Source organism: Bombus vosnesenskii, unplaced genomic scaffold (assembly GCF_011952255.1).
Source record: "Bombus vosnesenskii isolate JDL3184/JDL3185 unplaced genomic scaffold, Bvos_JDL3184-5_v1.1 scf7180000013272, whole genome shotgun sequence".
Lineage (NCBI taxonomy): Eukaryota > Metazoa > Arthropoda > Insecta > Hymenoptera > Apidae > Bombus > Bombus vosnesenskii.
The window spans coordinates 1,787,968-1,815,706 of NW_022882930.1; the positions used below are offsets into that span (position 1 = coordinate 1,787,968).

Sequence of the window (27,739 nt, forward strand, 5' to 3'; positions counted from 1 at the left end):
GGAAATCTACGACACACATTCGGAACTCTAATGGGACCAGTTTCACGATTTCTTTCGTGATACGTCTATCCCGCGACGAGATACGCTCTCGTCTCGTAACTCTGTCTGCGATTAACAGTATCCCCGCGAAATTTTGCGTTCGCTAGCCAGCGCGTGCTCTTCTCGGCCGCTTATTAGCATCTCCGCGCCTTCCAACTAGCGATGGGATCAAATTCAACGTGTGATAAATCCGAATCAAATCCGATACCCAAGGTTCACTTCATAGGGTTCGTACACTTACTCGTAACACATAATAGTTTGTTCTTTGTACCTGAATGTTTCGAAAATCTATCTACGTCTATTTATTTATTTCGATATTAGAATGAATCGATATTCTTACAAGCCCTAGTCGAATCACGAGAGTCAAAGAAGTATTATATATGCCTCTGCAAGGCGAATATGATCAATTATTAACCAAGTATAGTATAACTAGATTGTACAGGAAATTGCTATAGTGGAATAGAGAATTTCTGTCGAGATGCTCGTGAAGTTTTCAATCTATTCGACCAATGGTTGATTATATTTAAGAGTACCAGAGTACCTTCCTTTTTTTTCTCGAAATATTTATACAGGATTCGTATTTAGTTGGCCAATATCCTTGCGACATACTTGAATCCATCGCTACTTCCAATACTAACGAGATTACACGTTCAACGATTCTGTTTTTGCACAACCGGAGTTGGGTTCTTGCCCGATGGTTTTATTTGTATTTTAGCTTTTATGCTCGACTTTTGTAAAACATTTGGGTAATTCAATCGTACAGGAATGGATTTATTATTTTTAGCGTTATATGTAACAAATATTTGAGATAACTAAAATTCGTAATTAATGTATCGCGAAAGAAATCGCAACTTCTATAACAGCGGAAACTATTAAGTGTAATTAATTTCTCGTTTAATTAAACAAGTCGTTATGTATCGCGTTGAAACACCGAGAAAACGATCGATCATTAGCAACTTTTTTAGTTTAATATCCATGCGACATGACGCATATAATCAATTTTCCACCTTATGGCCTATTAAAAAACCACGCATAGTTTAAAAATGCCAAGTATCATCGCAGCTAAGGAACCTTAAATGCGATCTAATCATGAAAATAGGAGATTATCTTTTGAAACACAATAGTGTGAAAAGGTCTTATACGATCTACCAAACGGAAATGTTTTGTTCTTATGAATGAATCTTAGGATACATTGTATTATTCTCATTACCGTTATATCTTACCAATTAATTTAGAACCCTAACATAATTAACATTCGGTGACCCTCTTTTGATTACTCAACAGCTACATTTCTTTTCGAATAATCTCTTACCTTGTCGAATAATTTCTTGAAAAATTCATATATCCAAATAATTTTTCTTGCTTTCAATCATAATTTTCCTGACGCTTTAAAGAACTGGCTTCCTTTGTTCTTTTATTTTTAAACTTTCAAAACAATAATTCTTGGTCTATTTTCTGATACAAATCTACAAATTTTATAAATTCGACGAAACAAAATCGAGCTCTTCTAGCATCTATAAAATTTCCTCCAAATGTTATATTTTTCTTTGCAATTTTTATGAATAATTATACTTATATCCGGAAATCTTTCGTAAACCTTCATGAACTTCGCAGATGAACTTGTGCGTTCGAAAAATTGTAGTCGGAAGGAATTTCTATATACTGTGATTAAACCGAGATGCAATTTAAAGAAACACGCCTGAAATTTTAGTCGCAGAACGCATATTAACGAAGTAGGACGTCGTTGAATGGCGAAGACGAGGAAGAATTCAGAACGCTAATGACCTCTGGGTAATATCACCTCTGTAGATCTCAATGTTTTACGGTAATTGACTCATTGACTCACTGGGCAAGATAAAACGGGGAATGCCGTAATATTTGCGGATCGCGCAGGAAAAATGACGCGTTACATATCGTCGTCAGCGAATTAACATTCATCGATATTTCGCGGAATAAGAATTGACATGAAAGCAAGCGGCTAAGCAACTTATGAAACGGAAAATCCGCTTGTTATTACGATGCACAGCGATATATATATCGCATAAAATGAATTTCTCCGAGCTTATCGTAAGACATATCAAAACATTAAGGACCAAGACCTATCAAGACTCGAGATTCAAGTTTTATCGAGACTTTTAAAAGTTTTTAATATCCGATCGTGCTCGAACTGGAATATGCAAAAATATATAAAGTAAGCAAAGTAATAGTACACATTATACAATTTATTCGGATGAAACAAATTTCTGTTAACGTTCTATCTTTTTATTTGTGTTCATAAGAATATGAATTTGCATAAACATTCGTAGTTTACAAAATGACCGATACTCTACGTATTCGATGAGATTCGAACTTTTTCACAGCACATCGCTACCAGTAACCAGTAACAAAGTGACAAAAATAATTCGCATCGACAGATCGAAATAAGACGATCGGTCATGGAAGAGGTACGTACGCGTAGACAGGAATAGCAAAGATCGAAGAGAAACGATTCGAATGGTTCACCGTTCCAACCTTGGAGAACTGGAAGCACGACCTTGATGTAGCAATTGCGCAACCATTCCTCGAAGAGGTCATCGGCTACGTACGATCGTCGATCACGAGGCATTCTAAATCCCATTCACGTGCGATCGACGAGACTCCGTCGCGTCGCTAGATCTTTCGCGGCCGTTCGTGATCGTGGAATTCTCGAGGCGACGTCCTGGCCTACCTCGCCGTGAGATCTGGTTTCTGGTTTAGCACCTGGTTACCGCATTTAATTAACCTGGACATTATCGGGCGTGCGCGCAAACCGACATCCCATTGCATCGTACGACGCGAGTTCATCGTGTTACTCTGTTTATCTTGGTCAGCTATTTTTGTCCTATCGAGAAAGCTCTAATTAACGATAACGTGATTTTTTTAGGATCTCGTGGTTCGCAAGGTCCACTTTTGATCACGTTATGGTGTCTTCGTACGGATGTTTTCAGTTGATGGGGGAACAGAGTTCACAAGTTTTTGATTAGTCAAGAGTTATGTAAATCATTTCAAATTACACGTGCAAAACACGTAGCTACATAATTAGATAGATTTAAATTTTACTGCTTATTCCACATCCTTATAAAATTATTTATGCGAAAAATATGTAGAATGTTCCTTATAGGCTACTAGCAATGAAACTGTAAAAACTTTCGAAAAGTATGCATGATTAAATTTGTATGGACAGCTGTATAACATTTGAATACTGTGTCTAGCTTCTATCGAAATTTCTATAAAGAGTATATAACATTTTTCTAAAAATTATATGAATCCATTCCTAGCCTGAAGTCTTAAGAGAAATCTAAATATTTGGTTTTACACAAACTTCAACGATTTTCCTTTTCTGATTACATATTCTGTATTTAAATTTCTCCTGTGGAAAAATGATATTTATGAAAAATCAATAAATCATAAAATCATGGAGATATTACAAGCGCTGAATTTGTTGGAATTCGTTACAAGGTAAAAAGCAAAAAGTTCGTAGAAACGAAGACACTTGAACATTGTTTCAAGAATCCTCGATGGTCGATTCAATTAAACGTTTTAATCTCGTTACGGAACTCACGGTTCTGGTATTATGATATCAGCGGTTGTTACAGATAAGATAGACATTGTTGAACGATGTCGATGGATTATGTTTATAAGCGATACATATTGTGAAAGAGCATGAAATAGATTAATGATGATTTGTATCGAACATTATCTTAATCTTATTTCTTATTTTTTGTTCGTTTAAATGTCACGTCTAGCATTTCAGATTAAAGTTGCAGTTTCAGTTTCATTTTTTATCTAATATCTCCAAGCACATCCTTTTACGCATTTTTTTCATACTTGGCGCTTAGTAGATAAAGTAAAACAAGTGATTTGATAACTTTAAACCAGCGAACTTTAAACGTCTAAATCATTGCGGAACCGAGACTCTGAATTGAGAATTTTTTCTATAAGATCGCAAGATTATTTTTTTATCACTTACGATATCCAAATTTTATAACGTTTCTCACCGATATATTCGTAAATCATGAAAATACTCTTCTAGATCATTTTCTAACGTTCATAAAGGCTACAAGGAAAAATAATACGAAAGAATGCACCCTAAATAGGAGAAGGCGTATCAACAATTGATCTCACGTTTTAATCGCGAAATAAGACATTGAAATATCAATTATCGAATCAAAGATGTTGCAATTTTCCTGTAAGCATACCTTCGCGCTAAAATAAGACGAGAAAACGTAAAAGGTCAAAGTAATGTACATTAATTCGCTGGTATTATTGCAAATTCCATCGAGTGTCTCTCCAGATGCGTTAGTCACGAATTTAAGTATATTAAGGCGAAAAACCTGTGGTGCTTTAAGGTCGACGACCTGCGAAACCGGTGCGTATTTCTGTTATTACTCTGTCAAACCACGCTCGCCCACGTAGTTGGACCAGAAAAACTTTCATTAAATACCGCTCGTCTCGTTCTACGAACTATCTTCCCTTAATTTCTTTTTCTTTCCTGCTTGTTTTATCGACTTTCGTGACATTTACATCGTTTGATTTGTAGCCACACATTAGTCGAACTGTAGTAAATTTTTTGGTAACAATATCAGATTTCATATCGTTAAAATGCATGTTCCTCTTCTTACGCGATACGAATTTCGTTTAAAAAGCAATTGTACAAATAAAACGATCGCTTTAAGAAATAATTATTAAACGTAAAAAGATTCAAATACTTAAAAGGAAGGAACAAAAAGGTTCAAATACTCTTTTACCTACGATTTGTCAATCCAAATAATTAAAAAAGTCCATAACGAATTGATACCTTCGCTAGTTATTTCACGACCATGACCACGATTTAACGATGACACGGCAATCGTGAAGAAAATGACGAAGAATGGCGGCGAACTGTTCATAAATCGCTTTATTATTTTCTAACGGGAATGGAATGGAATAAAAGAGTATTGTTTTTCTGATTGCTTATGAATAATTGTAACATTATGTAACGACATAATCAGCCGCTGATTATACAACAGCACCACACGACCACGATGAAGTACTACTTATACGATTCTTAGTAATAAGTACAGAGTCGAGTGCATTAATCATAAGGATATAATAAACTCGTTCTGAGGACCATAATCAAGAAATGTATGACACATCCGTTTCTTCTGATCTAAACCGTCATTGAATGGGCTGTGTTATCGGCGAATCTGATTAACGATTGATAGAAAAAACTTCTGAGAAAGTCATTCGTTTTTGTCAGTAAAACTTTTGTCTAACAACTAATTTCCAACGACATTGTTACCATTTCCATGACGAATCCTAAATGAATGCCTTTGCGTCTACCTTTTCATTTAGATTATAAAAGCTTGAAATACATGGTAATTTGATGCCTCTATCTAGAACCGCACGTATAATTTGGCAGTAATTTATTACTTATTTTTTTTAAATTACTCTTTAATTTATTTATATATATATAAATATATGCGCACGCGCGTGTGTGTGTTTATTTCATAGCAGATTATTTTCCCCTCCTCGCGAAAAAAAAGGTAGTAATTTTATGAAAATTCTAAAATCATCTTCCAGGATAAATTTCTATAATTAAAAAGCAACGGTAATCATGCTTCATATATTATCTATTATAACTGACACAAATAAATTTGAAGAATTCTCCTTTCTTCAAAGTTATTGATAATTAGCCTTTGTAATTGTACTCGATGTATTAAATTAATTGCAGGAGGCTATGGAAAAATGTTAACTAGATTTCTAAGGGCAATCTTATATATCGTCAGAAAAAATGATAAATCGCAGAAACTAGCGGTAAATCTACGTCTCCTGAGATATTACTTAAACAGAACGACTTACGTTTATCGTCGGCACAATATAATGGCCAGTTGTCTGGTTAAAGATCCAGAAAAATAAACTTTTTTACATAGAGACGCGAACGACGATGATCTATTGGTATCTCAGAAACCAGAAAGATCAACGAAATATCGAGGTCAACGTGTACGAAAGAAAGTATTACAAAATTCATTGAATCAGCTGTACAAACGGTACGACGCTTTTACGCTGAAATTAAGACATGCAGACACAACAAAGAATAAACAATACTTCGTTAAATCAACGTATACTGCAAACAGGCAATAATAATGTCAGACCGAGCTTACGCAATATCTTGATTCAACAAACCCAAAGAAAATTAAGTTAAATATTCCGTTCCGTGTCTCTCGATATTTTTGGACGATCGCAAAATTTCCATTCGCCTTACGAACACTTGATAATCTTATAATTCTTTTATAATTATTTCGTGGACATTCCTAATCGATTTACACTCCTCCTTAAAAATTAATTCGAAAATTAAATTATAATCATTTTCTGAATTATTTCAAATATATATTTAAAAATATAGAACAAAGCACTGGTATTAATTGAGCTGTTTGATAATTTACAAGATTTATTTACAACCCGCGTTACTTTAATCTACGTTAACCTTTAATTTTCGAATTATTAATTTTATAAAAATATTCGTTACAAGAACGCATTAAATTGGCAGAGATGAAGAATGACTAGTAAAAAGTGTTCGACGACGAAAGAAAAATAGCAAATGAAAAAGAATGGATCGCAATGGGGAGGAAAATTACTAACCACTAGCAAGAAGAAAACTGCAGGGTTGGAAATTAGAAGGGAGCCATGGGCCGCAAAGTTATGGGGTCTGTAAGCCCCCTTTTCTGACTCAGCCCTTCAATTGACGAGCTGCGGGTCATTTTGAATCGGCTAGACTATTCTTAGATTAAATTTAACACAAGCCCCAAAATGCAGCTTCTATTGTTCCCAGCAGAATCGTTGTTTTCGACGAGAAATATTTCGAAGAGTGAAACAGAATTTGTTAGTTTATTTGTAAATTATGAGATAAATTTGAACATAAGGCGGAAGTAATATAGTTAATATTCAAAGAGCAAGATGAATAATTTGTTTAGTAATTCTTCGTCTCTGTCCCCCTCGATAATAAAACTTTGAAACTCTTAGTCCCACTTTAATCAAAAAATTAAATGCCTTAGTAGCGTTTCCTTTCAGACACTCAAACGCATCGATATTTTCGCCACAAAAATAGTGATCAGAAATTACAATTTCTATATATTATATGCAAATATGATAGCAATTTGATTGTTCGCAAAGTTTCCTTTCTCAGAATCAACAAAAAATTTATTCAACGATTTCGATTCGTTTCATAAAGACGATACATCGCAATAATATTAATTCGCAATAAAATAGTGGCAACTAAATCTTATTTCATATATTTTATATACTTTTTATTACTTTATTAAATCAGATCCTTCCAGAAATAAATAAATTGATATAAAGAAGATCTCGTTTCACAATTTTAATACAGGATAACGTTTTATGTCGTAAAATTGTAATTCTGGTTGCGAAAAGACCTGAATATAAAAGAACGATTGGAAAATTTATATCCAATCGATTTCTGTCAATAACGATAGAGATACAGAAACGAAAAAATATAATTTTCTCGAGGATAACAGCGAATATAGCGCGGCAATCTAATGAAACATCGGTCGTGAGCCTGCTCAAGGGCTACGTCGACAAAAGGAGCCCCGTAAATTTCGCGTCATCACCTCGTGGATTTAAAACCGGTTGTTCAAGTGCCTTGTACGTACGTGACCAGCTGTAACTCACGATTTTTACCGCAATTTTCGTATCGTTCATAATAAACCAGACGCGATTATCGCTATAAGCCGTGAACACGATGAATCCCCCCTTAAGCGTAAATTATTTATTAAATACCGTATCGAATGCAACTCGAGCATCGATATAAAACATTATACATGAAAGAAGACATCAAATATCATCGTATTTGTACAGTTTCAACTTAGAGAATCTATTATCGCGCTTACTATTGAAACATTATGTGCTAAATCACTTTTATCGATTTCGTATATTTTATGTAGGTAAAGTAGCACACTGCATGGCACTAATGTGGCACGATTAATGAGAGTTCGATGTAAATAGGAAGAATTAGTACGAGACTAACTCCTAACTACTACTAAGTAGTTAGGAACATTTTCATAATTTTAGAAAAGGTCGAGTGAAAATGCGTCATTCTGCTCTTCTAAAGAGTCGAGAGTCTGACTCGTAACGATCGTTCACCTCGAATCTATACTTATCATTACTATTATTCTAGCGAAATAATTATATCTTCAGGATCTTCATACACGATTAAACCAACGCTGTTATCGCAATTTTACAAGTCATAAATTACCAATTATGTAGCAGTCTTAAGAAATTGATTTTGAAAGAAACAAACATAGATCTATAATAATATTGTCATTAAGACCTAGATACTAACTTACGTGTCACGAAACTACAAAAAGATAGTCGAATAATCCATGCTATTTTTTTTTGTATTACTATTGCCAAGTTAATGACGATATTATACATCTAAGGATAAATTTTCCTAAAATTTCACCAGGAAATCTTGAAATAATCTGATACAACAACGTTGGTGGCTATGTTTCGACTTTTCATCACGTTTCAGTGCACGAAAATTCAACGAATATCGAGTGAAACAAAAATCGAGTTGAAAAGCATGTAGAATCGATTGTAACGAAAAGTTCCCGAGCCCTTGAACTAAAGATAGAAAATTCGATTAACGCTTTCATGTTCGACAAATTTTGCTTTCCGTAATTTGAGGCGCCATTCTCACGGACAAGAACGGAAGTTTTTCATGCTCAGCACGCAGCCGTTTCTCCAGCCGAAACGACGAAAACTATTTTGAATTCAAGGACCGCGGTCCGTTGCCTTCCACGGGTCACTGTCGTGATAAACTATCAACAAACGTCGTAGAGCATCGGTGGTCTAAAAAAAAAAAGAGGAAGTAGGAAAAGAGAGAACAGAGAACCAGTTTGAAATTCCTTGACCATCGACACGATCTTTTTGGAGTAGAGATTCTATCCGGTTCTAATTAATGAAATTTCTCCAGGCGAGACGCAACAGTGGCAGCCTGTGATTGTTGATTATTATTTAGAACAAAATAATTATACAGACTCAGCTGTTTGAATCATTTTTAGATCATATGCTTAAGAATGATTCTTTTGATCACGTATTCCACGAAAATTTGAAGCTATGCAATTCTTTCAACGGATAAACTGTCACACAGATAAGCCAGATATCTTGAATTTTTAATTAGGCAATGGCAAATGAAGTGCGATTGTACGTTAATTACGTCAGTAACTTTGTAAAAAAAACCTGTAGATATAGTTAAACAATTTATAATATTATGTATGTAGATAGAGATATAGTATTAATATATTAGTATAAATCATAATAAAATTTGACCATGAAAATTTGTCTGTTTTAATATAATTTAAGACAACTACCTCGCGCAATTCAAACAAGCCATTGACTTCATTTACCACCGTGTCGTCAAACACTTCATTAGCACAATAACAGAAACACTCCATTACAACCAAATGCACATTAATCCCAATTAAACCCTTCAAAACGATCAACGGCGACCCCTTGTCCATTAATAAACACATCTGACAAAGACGAGAGAAAGAACACAAAGTACAACGAGCGTAAATACCTGACAATTATAATTAGTAAATACTTTTTTTCCAAATGATGAAACAAACGCAAAATGTACGAGAGATGTTAAAAGTGCAAGTGGTTAGCATTGAACGCTAACTGCAATCGCAGACGCGACCTCTATCGATATCGATCGGACGACAGATTGCACAAACCAATTTCTCAACCGAGAGACAAGAAATCCGGGCGAACGCGCGGCAATCGTTAAATGTCCCCATGGTTTGTAAGAGAAAAAAGAAAAGAAAGGGAACCCGTGGCAATGCAACGTTTCGCAATTTGTAACTGAGGTACTATTAAATTCCTAAACGAATGCTATAACCGTTGACAATTAAATAACCGGCCGTTTACGCTATTACAGAAATTGCAAACCACTCGTTGCGTGCATATCGCTTTGCTTGAACAACGAAAAAGATTGTTGCAGCGTGCGCCGGTAAGAAAAGAGAGTTCCGTGGAAACGTTCACTTTCTTCACAGTGAAAAGACCTAAATGGGACTAGGTCAAGATAGGTCACTAATTTCGACATTCATGGCAGTTCATTATTTGCAATGGAAAATGTGAGAGTTGAATATTTTCGAGTATCGTTTCTATTAATTGTATTATTGCTATTTTCTATCTTCTGAATGATCAAAGGTAAAATCTAAATTTCCTTTTAGCGTGACAGAATTTTTGAAGTTTGCTAAAAATATAAAATAAGTTGTTAACAACGCACAGAGTTTTACACAGTTTGAGTGTACGGAAAATGGCGATGGCTAATACGTAATAACATTTTGATTTCGTTAAGATAAAACGCTTTTTTCTCTGCCATTCCTTCTTTTTTTTTCTTTTTTGTACATACATACAAGAGGCAGAAAAATTATTTGCTTCACATCGACATCTTACACGAATCCATTGAACTTCGAACAGAGTGATTCGAGCCCGCATTGTTCATGATTCGCTGGCTTAATCTATCCCACGAGTCTAATAGATCGCAAATTACATCGTGGCCTTTGTTGAATAACGAACTAAAGTTCTGAAGTCTTGAGGAAAGAATGGAAACACTCTTATTTCCATGGGGCAAATAGTGCACCGATTTTTCGTAACGATCGATGTAAGGGAGAGTGAGCTATCGATCTAATTAATCAAATGAATTTTTTTGTAAAAGCATGCTCCTTTAAGCAACTTTTATTCCCAAAATGATAGAGTTGAATGCTCGTTCGGTACATGTGCACTCGCGTTAATGTAGGAAGCAAAGTTTGAATCACAGATTTAACTCAAGTACGCCTGCCCTAGAATATGTAAAATAATGTATTAAATCCGTGAGGTTGGAGTCGTTACGCGGAATTTCGTAAGAGAAGCGTATTTCATTACACTTGCATTACGTCATTCCTTAGTTACGATGGGTAGCACTGTAGAAATGCGAAACGATTTTTCTGTAAATATCCAATTTACATTTCTTCACGAAGCTATGTTAATTTAATAACAATGATATACATAGCAATAAATAATTAAAACGTATATGAGTTAATGAAAAATTAATAAGAATATTCATGTAATCAAAAATTAGTGAAACGATGTTACGTATAAATGTTGGAATATTACGTGAACAGCATTGTACGAATAATGTCCTACTTTGTGCCACCATTATTTCCTTCATTTCCTTCCTATGAGCGCTTTAAATCAATGGAACGTCAGACTCTCTATCAACGAGAAAATCTCAATGAAGCAGCTCGCGTGTGAAAGTTTTAACGAAGTCACGGTGAGAAGCAGTATACACCGGCGGACACAGTAGGAAATGGAATACAAGGTTTCCAGTGTAACAATAACTACTCTGACAAACGCGACGTGTAGATACGTATACTAATTTATCATTCCTTTTAACATTTTGCTCCTGAGACGTAATTAACCAGCTGATCCTTTAAACAATAAAATCAACTGCTCTTCGTGCATTCGTATATTTCAATCATTATAACGATCGCCATATAATGCACTTACCGCCACGTTTTTAACACTCTGTGCATTCTATGCACTTCTGCACAAAATTTCTAAAAAATGCATAAAAATCTGCAAGTCTAAATAAATATTAGCAATTCCTAAACAGTTCGCAAACTTCCACGTAAATCTAAACTTTCCAAAATTCCACACCTATAATCCGATCGTGTCGCCTAAAACGAATAATTTCAAAGAACTCGTGCGCTCATTCGAATTCCTACGTGACCTGACACGACGCGATATTAAGATTCAATGGGCCAAATGCTCGGCCAAAGACACGCCGGTGGGACTTTGGAGCAGAACTCGTACAGCACTCGGTTCATCGACTTCTCCGCATCGCGTAACGTCCCATCGATTCGTCCCTGAGAACCAGCCAACCAGAAGGTTCCTCTGTTCATCGGCAGCTCGAAAATCACTCCGCTTTAGAGCATCGACGAGGAACGACTGTCGTGTCACTGTCCCTGGAGTATTCGTCACCAAAACCAGTGGAAAAACAATTCCCTCGACGAACGCGATCTATAATTCCACGGAGAGGACCACCACTTGGTCCTCGATCCTCGATCGTGCAGAGTTGTAGAGTGTAGGAAGAATCTCAGAGGCGGTTCCCGTCGCCACAAAATTTGCAGATATCTTTTTTCGTCTTGCGTGTGGGCAGACACGTGTCCGATTCTGTCCGGGTTTCCCCGGCACATACGGTCAAGCCACCGTAATTTATGCACACAACCAAATGTCGTTTTGACGTTTCGGTCACCACGTTTTATGACCATTCGTATTGTTACACGCGTGTGACTCGACTAAATAATACTTTCAATCGTTTGGAAGATTTTTGAATTCTAAAACGAACCTTTAATCAGTTAGATATCAACTACATAGTAATTTCAGTTGTTTGAGAAATTTCTGAATTGCGTAAATGAACCTTTAACCGTTTCATCGTCAACTGGATGGTATTCTCAATCGTTTGCGATATTCTTACAGTTGTAAAGTGAACATTTAATCGGTTAAACAATCGACTACGTGTTACTTTCGCTTATTTGACAGATTTTTGAATCCCACAGTTGAACCTCCAATCGCTTAGTTACCAACTGGTTGGTGTTTTCAATCGTATGGGAAATTTGTTTAATTCTAAATGAACCTTTAATCGCCTAATTAAATAGTTCACGTTCGAAATTCAAGTCGCTGTTGTATAGTAAACTATATAACCTAAAGGCGTTGTATGCAATGATATGCTAATCTTTTAACCCCTTTCAATAGCATGACCGTATGAACATCTATTTCTATTGAATCATTTTTTATAAGAATAATATTAACCTACTTATGTGTAAAAAGCTTAGGAGATATGTTAATTTGAAAATGTTAGCAGACATTTTTTCTTCTATACTGCGAATTTGTACTTCATTGCTAATTCACTTCACCACACCATTCAAATATATTCATCTACGTGCATACAATATACTTCGCTGCACATTAGCAGATTATAGTTCTATTACTAACCTTTGAAATGAGAAAGGAAATTAGTATTGATTAGTTTTTTATTCTCATGAGGAAAAATAGAAACTAGCGACAGATATATGTAAGTAGATTTCTCGGTAAGCATGTGGTAATAGAGATAGGCAACGTATGTAATTTTCGAGTGTTGATGCGTACATGTAGCTTTATAACGCTCACACGCATCTTCCTATTCTTTGCATCATATCAAAGGATGAGAGAGAAAATACCAGTACTAAGGATAATTTCTTCGAAACTACACCATTTTTTTAAAGAGATAACGTAATCGCTTTGGCAAAGAGCAAAAGTCATAGAAAAATGTAATATTTTACGATTGTTTTAAATAATGACTTTTAGCCTTAAATGGATTAATGGTTCTTATTCACAATGGATCAATAAATCAATAAAGGATAATATATAATGATGTATCTAAATTAGTAACCGACATGGATATCAAATTAAAAATCCGCGTAAGATTTCAACAATTATTCAGATTCTGACTAAACAAAAAACGCAATAGAACAAAATTCCGTTGAATAATCGCAGACATTAGCAACGAACATGCGAGACGATTAAGAAATATGATGCAGCTCTAACGATCAGAATCTCAAGCTTATTCTGATTGCGCAAATTAGAAGGGAAATCCTCCGTCAATTACGGGCGATGATACAGAGACAAAGGAACGTGGGAGAAGATAAAATGTCGGGGGAACTCCGTGTGGAAAGACGAACAACATGATTTTGAAAACGTGTAGGCAGCGAGTAGGAAAAAGAGATCAGTGCTCGGGGTGATTAATCGTAGTTACGCGTAACAAATGAGAGTAATGGAAATCGTCTGAGGACAGATTCGAAAATATCTCAATGACGAAGAACACGTGATTTATAAGTGAGTGAAGAGTTGTCACGTGCGAAAGCGGCCTCTTAAAAACGAAATTGACGAGTGACGAGTTAAAACGAGTCAATGCGAAAGTAGACGACGATATAGAAAAACTGTGAAGTTGTAAAGTAGTGATTTATGTCCGACATTCTTCGTGCACTGAAAAATTTACGTTCCTCGGAAATATGTGTGGAATATGTGTGGAAAAATTGTACGAAAGGAAAAGCTACGCTACTCGATGATTTTATCTTTATTTTTCTTACTTTTTTTCTATTTATTCCGTTGATATACATTTGCTTTCTTTAACTAAATATGATTTTAAGGACATATATTTTACAACAATTTCATTAACATTAATTAATGTAATTCGATATACAACAGTTAAAATAAATACAGAATAGTTCATTCAAATGAGTTCTTCTTGAATGAAATATTTAATATTAAAAAGCTAGTATTAAATCTCTAGTGCACACAATATTTAATATCACCTTGAACAAAAATTCTATATAGATATCTAATTTACTAACTTGTTATTTCTTCCTACAAAAAATCTAACAACTTCCTATTTTTTCTACAAAAAAAATCTAATAACCCGATTTTTCCTTACATGTATTTAACATGTCTGATTTAATTGTCACAAAAACAACAACTTAGTAATCCATTTTTTCTATACAGTCTAATAAAGAACAAACATGAAAATACGAAGATAACATTTGAATTTCTAAACAAAAAAGAAGGTGAACTGAAAACGTTAGGAAAGAAATAAGAATATATTCACGGAATCAATATAATAATATGTTTGGTCAAAGAACGGTTATTCAAGGAAGAAAAGATCCGAGAGGAAAAAAATTCTCAGAAAACTTTTTAACGAAGGATGTTCGTGTAGCTTTCACTTTCTTCGAGTAGCGGGGTGAAGGAAACAGTGGCTATACTAATTCAACGGCCAAAAAAGGGCCGGAAGTCCCACGATCCTCCAGGGTAATGCACACATCAAGAGGACAAAGTTTAATTCGATCCACTTACTTTATAACGACTATCATGCGAGCTTTACTACTTTGCATTTATACAGTTTGCTTTGCGGGCCACGAGATAATAAAACACACTCGGATATATTAATAAAGCGCGATATAAAGACCATCCATTAATGCGGAAGATACATATATGCAAAGTGAAAAAATAACGCGTCAATTGGAGAAACACTTTACGTAACTACATTTATCTGTTTGATAAGTTCTTTGTACAAAGGGATTCTGAGAATCGTTTAAGCAATTCTTTGAAAACGATACTCTGATTTAAGAAGGATGGGGCGAACAAACAAATTCCTTTTATTCAAATATTCTTTAAGGGACGGTCAATCATTGTTAAATAGATATTTGAGATCCAATTTGAATGTTTATATTACTGTAATAGTTTTATGAATCATAGACATATTTTCAATTGTTTCGTAGATCTTGTTTATTAAAACGAACGTAATGGTATTAGCAATATTAAATATCTCCAAAGTTATGTAAAAATAGAAATGATACAGTAACACTTTTGAAATCATGGTATGGCAAATAGAGAACTAAAATATTCAAACTTCCGGTGTTGCAATACTCTTAATGCAATAAAATCAAATCGCAAAACTTCTGAATGCTGACGAAACTAATGCAGAAGTAGGGGTTTTAAAAACATCTTCATTATCAAATGATATGCTCTTTAGACGAGGACTCTTTTTCTCGATTTCTTTGAAATTGATAAGAGTTTTACTACCCGATAAATCACGCATAGATTCATTCAGTAATCTAGTATTCAGGGTTAAGAAACAGCAATCATTCATGAATCTTTTGGCATACAAAAAACATTTGATATTCCAAAACGTTAAACTGAACATTTATATTCAAGAACCCAAAGAGTTCATATTTTTTCATAAAAACAATTTACAAAACAATTAAGACACACAACTATGATTCATTGAATTATAATAATACATGTAAAAATTATTTCCCTATTCAACTACCTCAAAAAGAAAACCTTGACTGTAATAATATAAAACAATTAATTAAAATAACACATTAATCCTGTTTTTCTTCTCGTTTTTTCTTCATTTCTATATCCCTTTAGATATCTTCTCTTCATATTTACGAAACTTTATTAACAAGAAGTATGAAATATACAGAAAGTATAAAAAATGTAAATATAAATATATTAAATACTAAAATCAAACATTTAACCACTACCTATACTATGGTAATATCTATTTATCTCATTTAAGCAATTTAATAGTGTCCCGAGGAGAACAGCAGGATTAAATTTGAAAAGTTGTCTCCTTTCGTGAAACAATAAAGACAAGTATACAAAGACTCCATCGTGGGATTTAAATGTTCGTGCACGGAACGCGTAACGCTAACTTGATACGTGTCTGAAGACCAACGACAAAACAGTCAAAAGATAATTACGAACGCGACATTTTCGACGAAAGGGCCATCCCTATGTCACAGACGTTGTAATTAAACGCTCGTCGTGGTTACCTTACACATGTGAAAGTGTAGGATAATTAGAACGATTAACTCCGAATCCTCTCCGAAAGTTACCAAGCTGAAATCTATGACCGCAGCTATCGAGAAAACTAGCTCTTGTAACGCAGCTGAATCTAGACTATGCGAAAGATAATAGGAAACGGGTCGCAGAGAAAGAGCAAGATGGATTAGTTCCGCAAGTACGCTCTCATTTAACGCTGTACATAATCTGTTCTCTCATGTGATTCGATAATTTTCATTCAACGCTGGAAACGTGATTATAGTGATAGTCTTCGAATACAAATGTGTTTGGAATAACGCAATACTGTTACGTAGAGTATTGTACTACATTATAACATATGCAATATTTATTATCATAGATACGTCAATTGAAAATATTTTTTTTCGTTAAAAATTAGTTATTATATGTTATTTACGTTGAATATAATATTTATATTGAACAAAAGTGATAGCAATAATAAAAATTAAATAATACAGATTCGTATTTTAATTTCTATAAATAATTAATTTTAAGTTCTGGGTCAACAATACGTTAATCATTTTCTCTTGTTCCTACACAATAAATTGGTATAATAATTGTAATTACTAATGACGATCTACGATGTAACAGTCGTATACACATACGCTTGTGGAAAAAGCATGCACTATATCATACACGTAAATGAGACAAAAAGAAATTTACTGTTAATAATATATAATTAAAATGCAAGTGAGCATAAAAGTTGGCAGGCAATTGTAAGAGAGCGTAATAACACGTATACAACAACATTCCTATACATTAATGCTTTTCAAAACGCCATTCAATATGTTCTGTCCTTATAAAATATGACGTATTAGAATAACCGTTTCTATGTTTCCATATTAAAACGTAAACAGACTCGGACGCGAAAGAGCAAGTCAAATAGCACGATGCATATACAGTATAGGTTTCAACCTATTCGATCGCTTCAATAAACAAACTATTTCCCACGATTAATATATCGTCTCTCGATTAGCTAATAAAGTAGTATGTTTAGGATTTCTGTAGGAATTGAAATTAAAGTATTCTATTTCGAAAGTTCACTGGTAATAAACAACTTTTAAATACGCACCTAACCTACAAGGACCACGATGGAAAGAACAAGGCAATAAGCGATTGTTTTTTCACTTACTTGCATGCTGTCGGCCGAAATAATTTCTCCAGAAAATCTGCGAGCCAATTCGATACCCAAACGTGATTTTCCGCATCCTGTAGATCCCAAAATTGTTAAAACTGGCACACGCGACATGTCGACCTCTCTACGATCACTTATAGTTACTTGAAACTGCGCATGCGCAGCCACGGTCTGCGTGTGCTTCTTGTTCCGCTCACCCAGCCATGAAAGCCAAAGGCGGTAGATTTTGAACGGACACTTACGACGAGTCACGCTTTCTTACTCATTTCGTGTCGGTTATGATTACTGTATTTACTGCACAGATATAATTCGTTATTATTAATAAGAAAATATTTCGTAATATCATTGTATCCTTGGAAACTACGTTACGATTGAGGTCTCATTCATTTTTTATTGAAGTTTTTATGAAAGTTATATCAGAGCGTTATCTGATATTTTAAATATAGTACCATTTAAATATTTGGCTAATGTTATTCTACTTATAACCATTACACTTATTAATAATGTATTTATATTATATTTATATCTATAATACTATTTTCAGAGTTGTATTATAATATTAATACTACTATTCTGGTCCCTTAGATGATTTGATACAACAATAGTCAACTAATTATGTAATTGTTTTATATTATTGTACGTGTATTTTGGAGTTGTTATTTTCTGATATGATGTTACTCTTCAAAAAAGATAATTTCCATATGTATAGTAAATTGTTGTATAATATTATAAAGCATATTACAATGGAAATAGTATAACTTTTACAATTTTAGACGCAATCAAATACGCAATTGACGACTATCCATGTATAATATCACACTCGGCTCTTTCATATATATTTAGCTGATTACGCATACGATATAGATGAACCGAAGCATAGATCTGTTTGTTGTCACCACATTGCAAAGCATCATTAATCATGTCTTTGTATAAACAAAAATTTTCAGTGAATCCTTTGCCACTTTACATTATAAACTTACCACACTGCATGGTAACTTATATAATGTACTAACCGTTATGTAGCAATAATTGAACTTCAACGACATTGTAAATGATTTCATTAGCAGTTTAATCTCCAACACGCGCTCTCGTACTTCGTATAATTTTATTCGCTGATAAGATGTCTAAAAAAACGCGTGTTACATGCAACCTATACTTACCAGTGATATTCTGTTATCATTAATTCGATCAGACGGCAGCAACGTATTACATATGTGGCGTCATATGTATCATAGCTAATTCTAATCCATATTTCGAACGATCCAATTAAACACATCCCAAAAATCATTCGTTATTTCAATCCACAAGAGATAGCGTTTGGGCACTTGTTATATCACAGGTTATACTTTCGAGATAAAGAGTGTAAGATGTACATATTATAGTTTATACAGCTGACTGGAAGGCTCATCGACTGGCTAGATCCACCTATCGACGATTGATAACTGCTGATTAAGTTATTATATTTATATATATCCCAAAGATTTCTAAATTCAATAGTTCGGAGACCTTCACTATTTCTGTTTCTAGAGAATAGATAAGAAATAAAGATTCGTCACATAAACATCGCACCGATATTTACCATTGATACGATAATATATAAAAAGATCGCAATATACAATTATGCCTATGATATTCGTTCAGTGCATACTTTGTATCACGTGAAAGACAAACTTAGCGATTAAGCATCACTGCCAAAATTTACTGTACGTGTAATAATGTATTATCTAACTATATTCTTCTGGATATATGTGTACATATTATTTCAAGTGTATATTAATAAAGTGCATGCAAAAATGGAAGAAAATAAAATTATTTAATTAAATTGCGGACCATTTGAATTAGTTATCGTCCACTAAAATATTTAAATATTTGTTTCCTTTTATTTAAAGTCAATTTCTACTCGCTCGAAATAGACACTGTTTACAAATTATTATCTGGTAGGTTACATCGTTCTTTAAGTTTCTATTGCATAATATTCTCTATTAGCATTTATAGACACTATTTACCAACCTACCGTCTATGTAGTACGGTTAATTACGTGTCGCCATTTATTTATGAGAAAAGAAAAAGTAGTTTCTGATTTTGCTCTGCCTTCAAGAGCGTTGATAAGATAACACGGTATTGTAAAAAAAAAAGTAACCTTACCTGGTCGTGGGAGATCTCAGATAATTTCTATCTACATGAACTCAGATAATTCGGCCATTAAGATATGTTGGATTTTATCCTATAATAGGAAGGGACCAGCCACTGATACCACCAAGATACGCTTATTTCGTGGTTAAACGTTGCTTCTGCTACTAATTATCGTAGTCTCATCAATATCTGCATCCTTGTTGATAATGTAGAACATCATTTTGAAGAGAAGTTCAAAATATTATCTTCCTGGATATGTGTTGAGAGAATTAATACTGCTACACGCATCTGGAATCTTTTTCTTTTTTTGTTTAGGATTTAATCTAGTTTTATATCTTTTCTGTTTAACTTAGGAAAGAAACTGAGATTGTTGCAATTGAATTTTCCCATATGTCTCTTTCGAAAGAGTGAAATATTCATTGCTGTTACCACGTGATCATAGTTAAAGAATAATTCATATAAAAAGAAGCATTAACTACGTATTATGCTAATCTTATTTCAGTTTCAAGGAAAACTTTAGCAAATTACAATTAAAATATACCATCAATTAATGCGATAAAAGTATTGAACGGAAGTTGTCGTAATCCGCAAAACTCGTGTGTTAACATTAGCACACGTGTTCTCATAAATATGCATAAAAAATTATTATGATATGCAAAAAATAGCTATAAATAAGCAATGGAAAATTTTATATTCAAAAGTGGCCCTGCTGACTGGCGATTTCTTCACAGTTTTGTCAATCTAGACGGACGTTTAGTAGACCAACTTGGAGAGGCTCGATAGCCTTTAATCTATCGGCCGTAGACTTAACATCTTTCGAGATTACGTAATCTCTTGTTCCGTTCTGTTCTTTTACCAAATATCATCGAATGCTTATATTTTGAAAAAGATATGCTTTTAGAATGACGTTCTTATATCTACACAGACACTCTTTGTGATTTGCATGAACTAAGTGAAGGCTTGTGTATCTTAACAACGTATAAATTCTATAGAATCCACTGTTTGAAATACATACCTCAAATTATGATCTTTCTTGGCTCTAAATTTAGATGTGAAGTTAAATTTTGCTTTAGAGAAATGAACGAGATAGAAAGCAAAATGATGATACTTATTATTATCAGGATTATTAGAAAATCCTTCCAAGTCGAATCAAGATTGTAGAAATTTCGAGGACGGTTCGTATTTGAATGCTGTTCTTATACGAAAGCGAAAAATTGGATAACTGGAAAATTTGAATACTTGAAACTTCGATAATTAAGTAATTCATTTATAAGCTATAATAAATCACGCTAAACTATGATTATATAGCGCAAAGATACGTGATATTGACTTACGATTTTGTTTATTTGTTGAAAATGACGTGAGTTCGTGCTCGTCATCCATATGCAGATGCGTTAGTTACAAGAAATAGTAACTAGAGGATGATCCTAGTTGCAATCGATAGATTTAATCGATAGGCTTAAGATGCTTTTTTGCTTTTATCCCTAGTTTTTTGTAAGCGCGTACAATAAAGGTTTTTTGACACAGAACGGTGCGATAGATTTTACCATTAAATAAATAACTATTCTGATCTTACCTCTGAGTATAGAAATAACAACATTATTATTATGCAGATTCTATTATCCGCTATTCACACTAGTTTTAACTATCTGATATTCTCTTATTTTATAAAACATAGGTACATTAAATACGAGTTAATTGCACGAAGTATACGTATGTATGTAAGACGAAAGGCAATAGATTCAAATTCCTCGGAAGCTGGAATCTAAAATTTTAAGAATCAGGGGGAAATGGTGGAATCGCGAATCGTCGAGGCGGGCAATTTGATTTATAATGAATTTTACACCCGATAAAGGTTTCCCGACGATTTCGCGTTCAGTCGTCTTTTGTGGAATCCTGGATTACGCGTGGTATTTCGGAGACCCGTTATATATCATTCGCTTTATTAGCCCCGCGGATGCGTGCACGTTGCCTCTGCTTTCCATAATTCTCGCATTTAGCCGCCTAATCGCGGCTGGCCTGTTCGAAATATTCTATTGACGCAACTGCACGGGAACTTTCCACAGGAAGCGCGAACGTTGTGAAGGTAGAAAGAAAGAATGCTAATCGAAATCAACGATCGAGGGCACGAGACACACGACGTAAAGGAAATAAGACAGGAAGAAGGAAGACTTACGGAAAAGAGAACGATCGGCAGGGAATAATTGAAAGGATAACGAGAAAAAAACGGATTAAGAGGGGAGAGAAAGAGCTGAAGGAAAGCGAGCGAGGCGGGGAGCACGCGTTATAAAGGAAAAGAAACAGGAGGAATAGGAAAATTAGAGAAGAAAAATAGACAGACAGGAAATACGCGAAATTATAAGAGAAATAAAAAGAGATAAAGCTATCCAGCGATGAAAAGATCAAATGGGAACAAGGGGTTGCGAAATACGCGGATGGAACAGAAAGAAGCACGGGGAAAAAATTGAAAGAAGAAAACAAGGGAAAGAGGAACAAAGTGAAAGGGAGTAGACGCGGTGAAACAAAAAGCAAAGTAGAAAGAAAATGGCAAAAAAGGAGAAAATAAAGAAGCGGGAGTTGGATATAAGGGAAGGAACATTGCAAAAAGGCTAAGAAAAAAAGAGAAAACGCGTATCTGATCGGTAGAATGGTTAGTTTTGGTTCGTCCGGGGCGTATAACGCCGCGACTACGGTGGCTTTCTCGTTAAATTTCTGCTCTGGCTTACCTTCTCCCCGGCTCGCTGTTTCGGATGCATCCCAGCCGGCCATTATCTTGCTCTTTATGACGTCGAATTAATTCAACGAGCGAAATAAAGGCTCGTAAAACCGGTGCCGGTCGTCGATCGTACCGTTAATCGCCATAACGTGATATACGGTATGAGTGAAATGAACCGGATGACTGGAATTCGATTATATTCTCCTTTTTTCCCTTTTCTTTTGCCATTCTTTTTTTCCTTCTCCGATTTTTGGTTTCGTGCCTCTTTCGACCCCTTCAGCTACCCTCGTTGATAGCATGCCAACGCATGTATCTTGACAGACACGTTACTATTACTCGATCTTACGAAAGGAAAATGTCCCCTTGAAGACATAGCTTTATCTGGTTCATTATTTCGTACGATAAGGATGCTTTCGAACATTCTTCTATTGCTTGCGATAAGTCACTGATTATGAAAGCTAGTGATTAGCGAACTATCAGAAACATATGAAACAAACTTTTTTTTCACCCCGCAGCAACTTGTAATCTTTAAGCCCTTATTATTGCCTTATTATTTACTCAATGGCTACACATCCGAGTTTTCAGAGCGACTAACGTAAAGATGATCAAAATATTGTACGTAACTCGATACTAACGATCTTCGATCTTACCAACTAAAGATAGGAATTTGGATATAGGATCGAAGGGTATAAGAAAAAAGTAGCAGTTTCGAATAAATGATAATATTTTTATTGATATAATAAGATAGTTCGAAATATAAATGTTGAGGAACTGTTTCATTCTTTTTTCTGAAAAAAAGAAACATCGAAGACTTTCTTTTTGCCTAATTTATCGCAGTTGACCACTAATGTAACAAAAAACCAAAAATTCCTAATATGCACATCACTCAAACTTATATTGCCGTCGTACAACTTGATTACTAAACGATAACCATCGAGCACGATCTTTATCATTTTGTTGTCCATTTCGACTTAACCAAAAACGATCGTCGACCACCAACAACGCCTGGAAAACGGACGCAATGCCGCTGAGAAAGGAACAATTTCGCTCGCGTACGATAATATATTTCTATGTGGACGAAAACGGAACCAAAATAAGAAACGAAAACGAAGCGTGTTAGGTACGCGAATGACCTTTTTTATCTCGTTTTCTTTTAAATTTAAGTACAAAACCTATTCTTTCCGTCCATTCTTAGTTTTTTCTTTCGCTATCACATTCTCTCTGTAACACTTTTTCCATCACTCACACTCTACTATTTCTTAGTACAAATAAGCATATTTTTCTTGTTTCCCTTTTTCAATCTTGTTTCCTACTCTCTCTGTCTCTCTCTCTCTCACTCTGTCTGTCTGTCTATCTTTCTCTCTCTTTTGCTTTTCTTTCTGTTTCTTTCTCCTTTTTTTTTTGTTTTTTTTTTGTTTCTTTTGTTTTGTATCATTCTTGCTGTACAAAATCCACCCGTCCATCCTACCGAAATGGTGAGGGTTACGTCGTTATATAATATGCAAATAGTAAATAAAGAGATATAAATATTACTTCTAATATTACTATTTAACTTGTGGAATAAATATTCTTTTTTCATTTATTATCTTCTATCTAGTAATGTAGCATATGCCGTATACACGTACACGTGCACCGAGCACACGGAATATCAAATATGCGGGATGCGTATACACATGTACGTGTACACCACTAATCTTGTCATAGTGCTGTCGTATAAACATGTCTTAATTCTTCGCGATGCGCTTCGCTTATCGTTAATAGTTCCATCTTCATTTTCTTTTTCCTTTTCTCCCAGTCAACATGCGTATGTGTATGTGTATGTATGCGTATATATATCTATGTATTATATAAGGTCAATGTTACGTAATTGTACGGGGGTGACTTTTACGTTTCGACGATTCCCCGACAACTTCCGATCTCACAGTACACAACCGGAGGAAGAAAAAAGTGAAAAAAAGAAAAGAGACCGGGGCGGTAATGGGAATACGGATGTTGTCGGGGAACGACAATCACGATCGTTCTCGGTAAAATCGTAAAAATCGTGACGTTCCCTTCCGCTTACTACTTACATTCAACAAATCGCTCGAGGTATAGGTACAAGTGAACTCTTTTTTTTTAATTTATTTATTTATTCATTTTTAATAAACGAGGTGGGTCCGGTTAACTTCGTCTATTATCCGCGAGATCGGCCGATCACGAATCCTTAAAACGTACGTATGATAAACGTAAAAAGAAATCCAGGAAAGCGTCTCGGTGGAAACGAAACTCGAGAAGCATCCATTACACGCAGATACCTTATCGAATATTATTATCGTTAATAATTAATATTAATATTATCGATAATATATTATATTATTAGATAAAAGGTTATACAGTATATGCTGTTCTATATGCGTATATGATTATTATATAAAATGTATAATATAATATATTATATAATATTATATATTAAATATTATTATCATATAATACAATTACAAGAGAGTAGTACAATCGTTATTTACCGTTAATAGTTTTTAAATAATTATTAACAGTATTGCTCGATAATCGATAATAGTGTAGTTAGATAGTTAGTAAGCAAAAATCCTATACGATTATATCTACCTACTGTCTGTCGCGAACTTTCCACCTGTCCTCTAGCAGGACCAAATCTTCTGTAATATAAAACTCGCGCTCTTCCACCCTCTCAGAGGGAGAACAAAATTTCCACGTTCTTTTTATTCATAAGCGTTTCCTTTAAAAAGCGAGATCTTTATCTCATACGGTCGGAACGTAGGGTCCCTCGATTTACACATTACGCTGTTTCTTATCATCATCATTATCGTCATCATTTTTTTTTGTCGTTTTGTCCCTTTTTTTTTGTTTCTTTAAAATATCATGATTACGTAGAAAGCTTGTGTCGTCGAATGTCGCGAGAATCGAGACGAAATTCCAACGTACGCCACCCCCGGTTTAAAGCGGCTAAGTCTCTGTGGTGCGCGTCCGTCGAATTAAACGCGACCGAACAAGACGAAGGACGCGCCCTTTTCGGTTTCCATAGAATACGGAACAGATTCGTCGAGTAAAAACAACGAATAAAATAACGTTGAAATTTATTGCCTCAATACCGAAGAAAGAAAAGGTGTAATAAAATAAAATAAAATAGAATAGAAAAGATACAAGGCGTCAAAAGACTGAAATATGAAAAGAAAATTTGTCTATATTAAGGGAAAAATGATTTCGAGAAACGTCCTTCGTCTTCTTCGTCGCGCAACGACGAACGTAGTTTTCAGTATTTTTTTTTCGCTTTTACTTTTTTTTTCTATTTTTCGGGAATCTGGTTTTCTTGCAAAAATAAGAGATTCTATCGGTCTATATCTGTATATAATATATATATATATATTATATATATAATATAATATAATATAACATGAATATCGCAGTTCAAAAATCTGTATATGGGGGTTCCCAATTTATTTTCCTTTATGTTTCCTTTACTCCTATTTCATCCCGGATTATATATACGATCCCCTCTCGTTTCCCCACCCTATACAAGGGGTCATTTCGTTGTCTAGCTCTGGTTACCATCCGCTCGTCGACATAATTAAACGTTTCTGTCTCATTCGCTCCATCTTCTCGTTCGATTTCTGTCATTCTTTCCCATTCACCCCTTCTTTTCGCTCGTGAGACGGTTTCCAGTAGCAACGTCATATAAAAATAAAGGGATAAATAAAAAATATTGTTTTGCTTTGAATAAAAAACCTAATGTTACATTTTAAGTATTCTCGTCGAGAACCCATCCCCTCCCCCTCCCCTGAAAAAATGGATTCGTCACGCGCAACCAGAATTTTCTCTTCATCCCTCTCTTTCGTTCTCTCTGATACACGTTCTTACCTTTAAAAATATTAAAGGTCCGATACAACGTGATACACGGTTTCTTAATAGCAAACTATATGTACTTTACTAATACACATACATAAAATGCTCCATCTCAGAATCGTTCAGTCTCACTCTCGTATTTTACCATTCGTCCTCTTTCACACATACACATACACAGACACACTCATTCGATCACTCATTCACTCACTCATTCACTCACTCATTCACTCATTTGCTTTTACTATTCAATTTTTTCTAATTGTTTTTTTCTTGTTTTCTACACATTCGTATCGACATACTTGCGCACAGCGGTAAAGTCGTTCTTGTGGCATTGTTTATGCGTGCATTGCAAAAAGAATGAGCGAACGTGACGTTTACCGCACGTCATAAATCAAACGAAACAAAAAATGATATAAAACGAGGGAAAAACTAAGCAAAGAGAACACGGGAGAAAAGATATAATGCATAATCGTTTAAGCACGATATTGTTGCATTTGGAGGAGGGGACGTTCTCTGCATGTATGCACGTATTTTATAATTAACGACTGCACTGCACGCGTGTATATGTAAAAAAATTTACAAAAAGGAAACACCGTGGACGCAAGATTCGCTGGATCCGAGGGAACGCGCAAATTCAATTATTCTAATTATTCTCATGAGTGTGTATCTCGAATTGTTAAAACAAAATGAAAGAATAAAAGGAGAAAAACGAAAAAAGAAAATACAACATATTTGTGTTCCTGGTGCAGAACGCAGAACTCTATGTCGGAAGCGAATCTCATGCGCCACGTCGAGTCGTTATTATACAATGATAACAGTATTATAATAGTATATAATTGCCTTATCCTTTCTTAAGCTACAGCTACGTCGATGCGCGTCGCTTACAAACGCATAATGTTTCGTACACGACACCTTTCCTTTACACAATTAACTATTATTATTATTTTTAGTGTCTATGTGGCTAGCAGGTACGTTTGCACTCTTCAAAATCGCCGTAAAAGATCGGGGGAACGTGTTCTTTTCTCGCAACATTATTCCTTCTCTTATATTATATTAGTTCATAATCTTTAAAAATGCTAAATAAATTCTATTACTAGTTCTCGGCCCCTCTCCCGATACGTTTGTTTCAAATTCACCGAAAATATCGTTCTCGCGACATCTGTCATTTCACTCTCAGGCTTCCGCTGACTGTTAACAGACACGATTTGCGATATGTCGCGGGGGATTGCATAAAATTTTTCGAAAATTTCGAACAACGTGCCTTGATCTCCAAAGTTTTCAACCCCGGCTCGTCCCGGGACGCATGATCGATAAACGCGCGTAAAAATTCACACCGACATTCGAAACGATGGAACCTGAACCCCGCGGATAAACGCGCAAATATCTTTATGTAA

At 34.7% G+C, this 27,739-nt stretch overlaps 1 protein-coding gene across 1 annotated transcript in view; it reads right to left on the bottom strand.

The window, feature by feature from the left end:
• LOC117231281 (tRNA dimethylallyltransferase) overlaps positions 1–17,832 on the bottom strand; it is a 116,536-nt gene extending 98,704 nt beyond the window's left edge. The window contains exon 1 of the mRNA XM_033489583.1: positions 17,636–17,832. Coding sequence (XP_033345474.1) covers positions 17,636–17,752 — 117 coding nt within the window. The 5' untranslated portion in view covers positions 17,753–17,832. The remainder of the gene's footprint in view (positions 1–17,635) is intronic.
• Between the last annotated feature and the right edge of the window lie 9,907 nt (positions 17,833–27,739).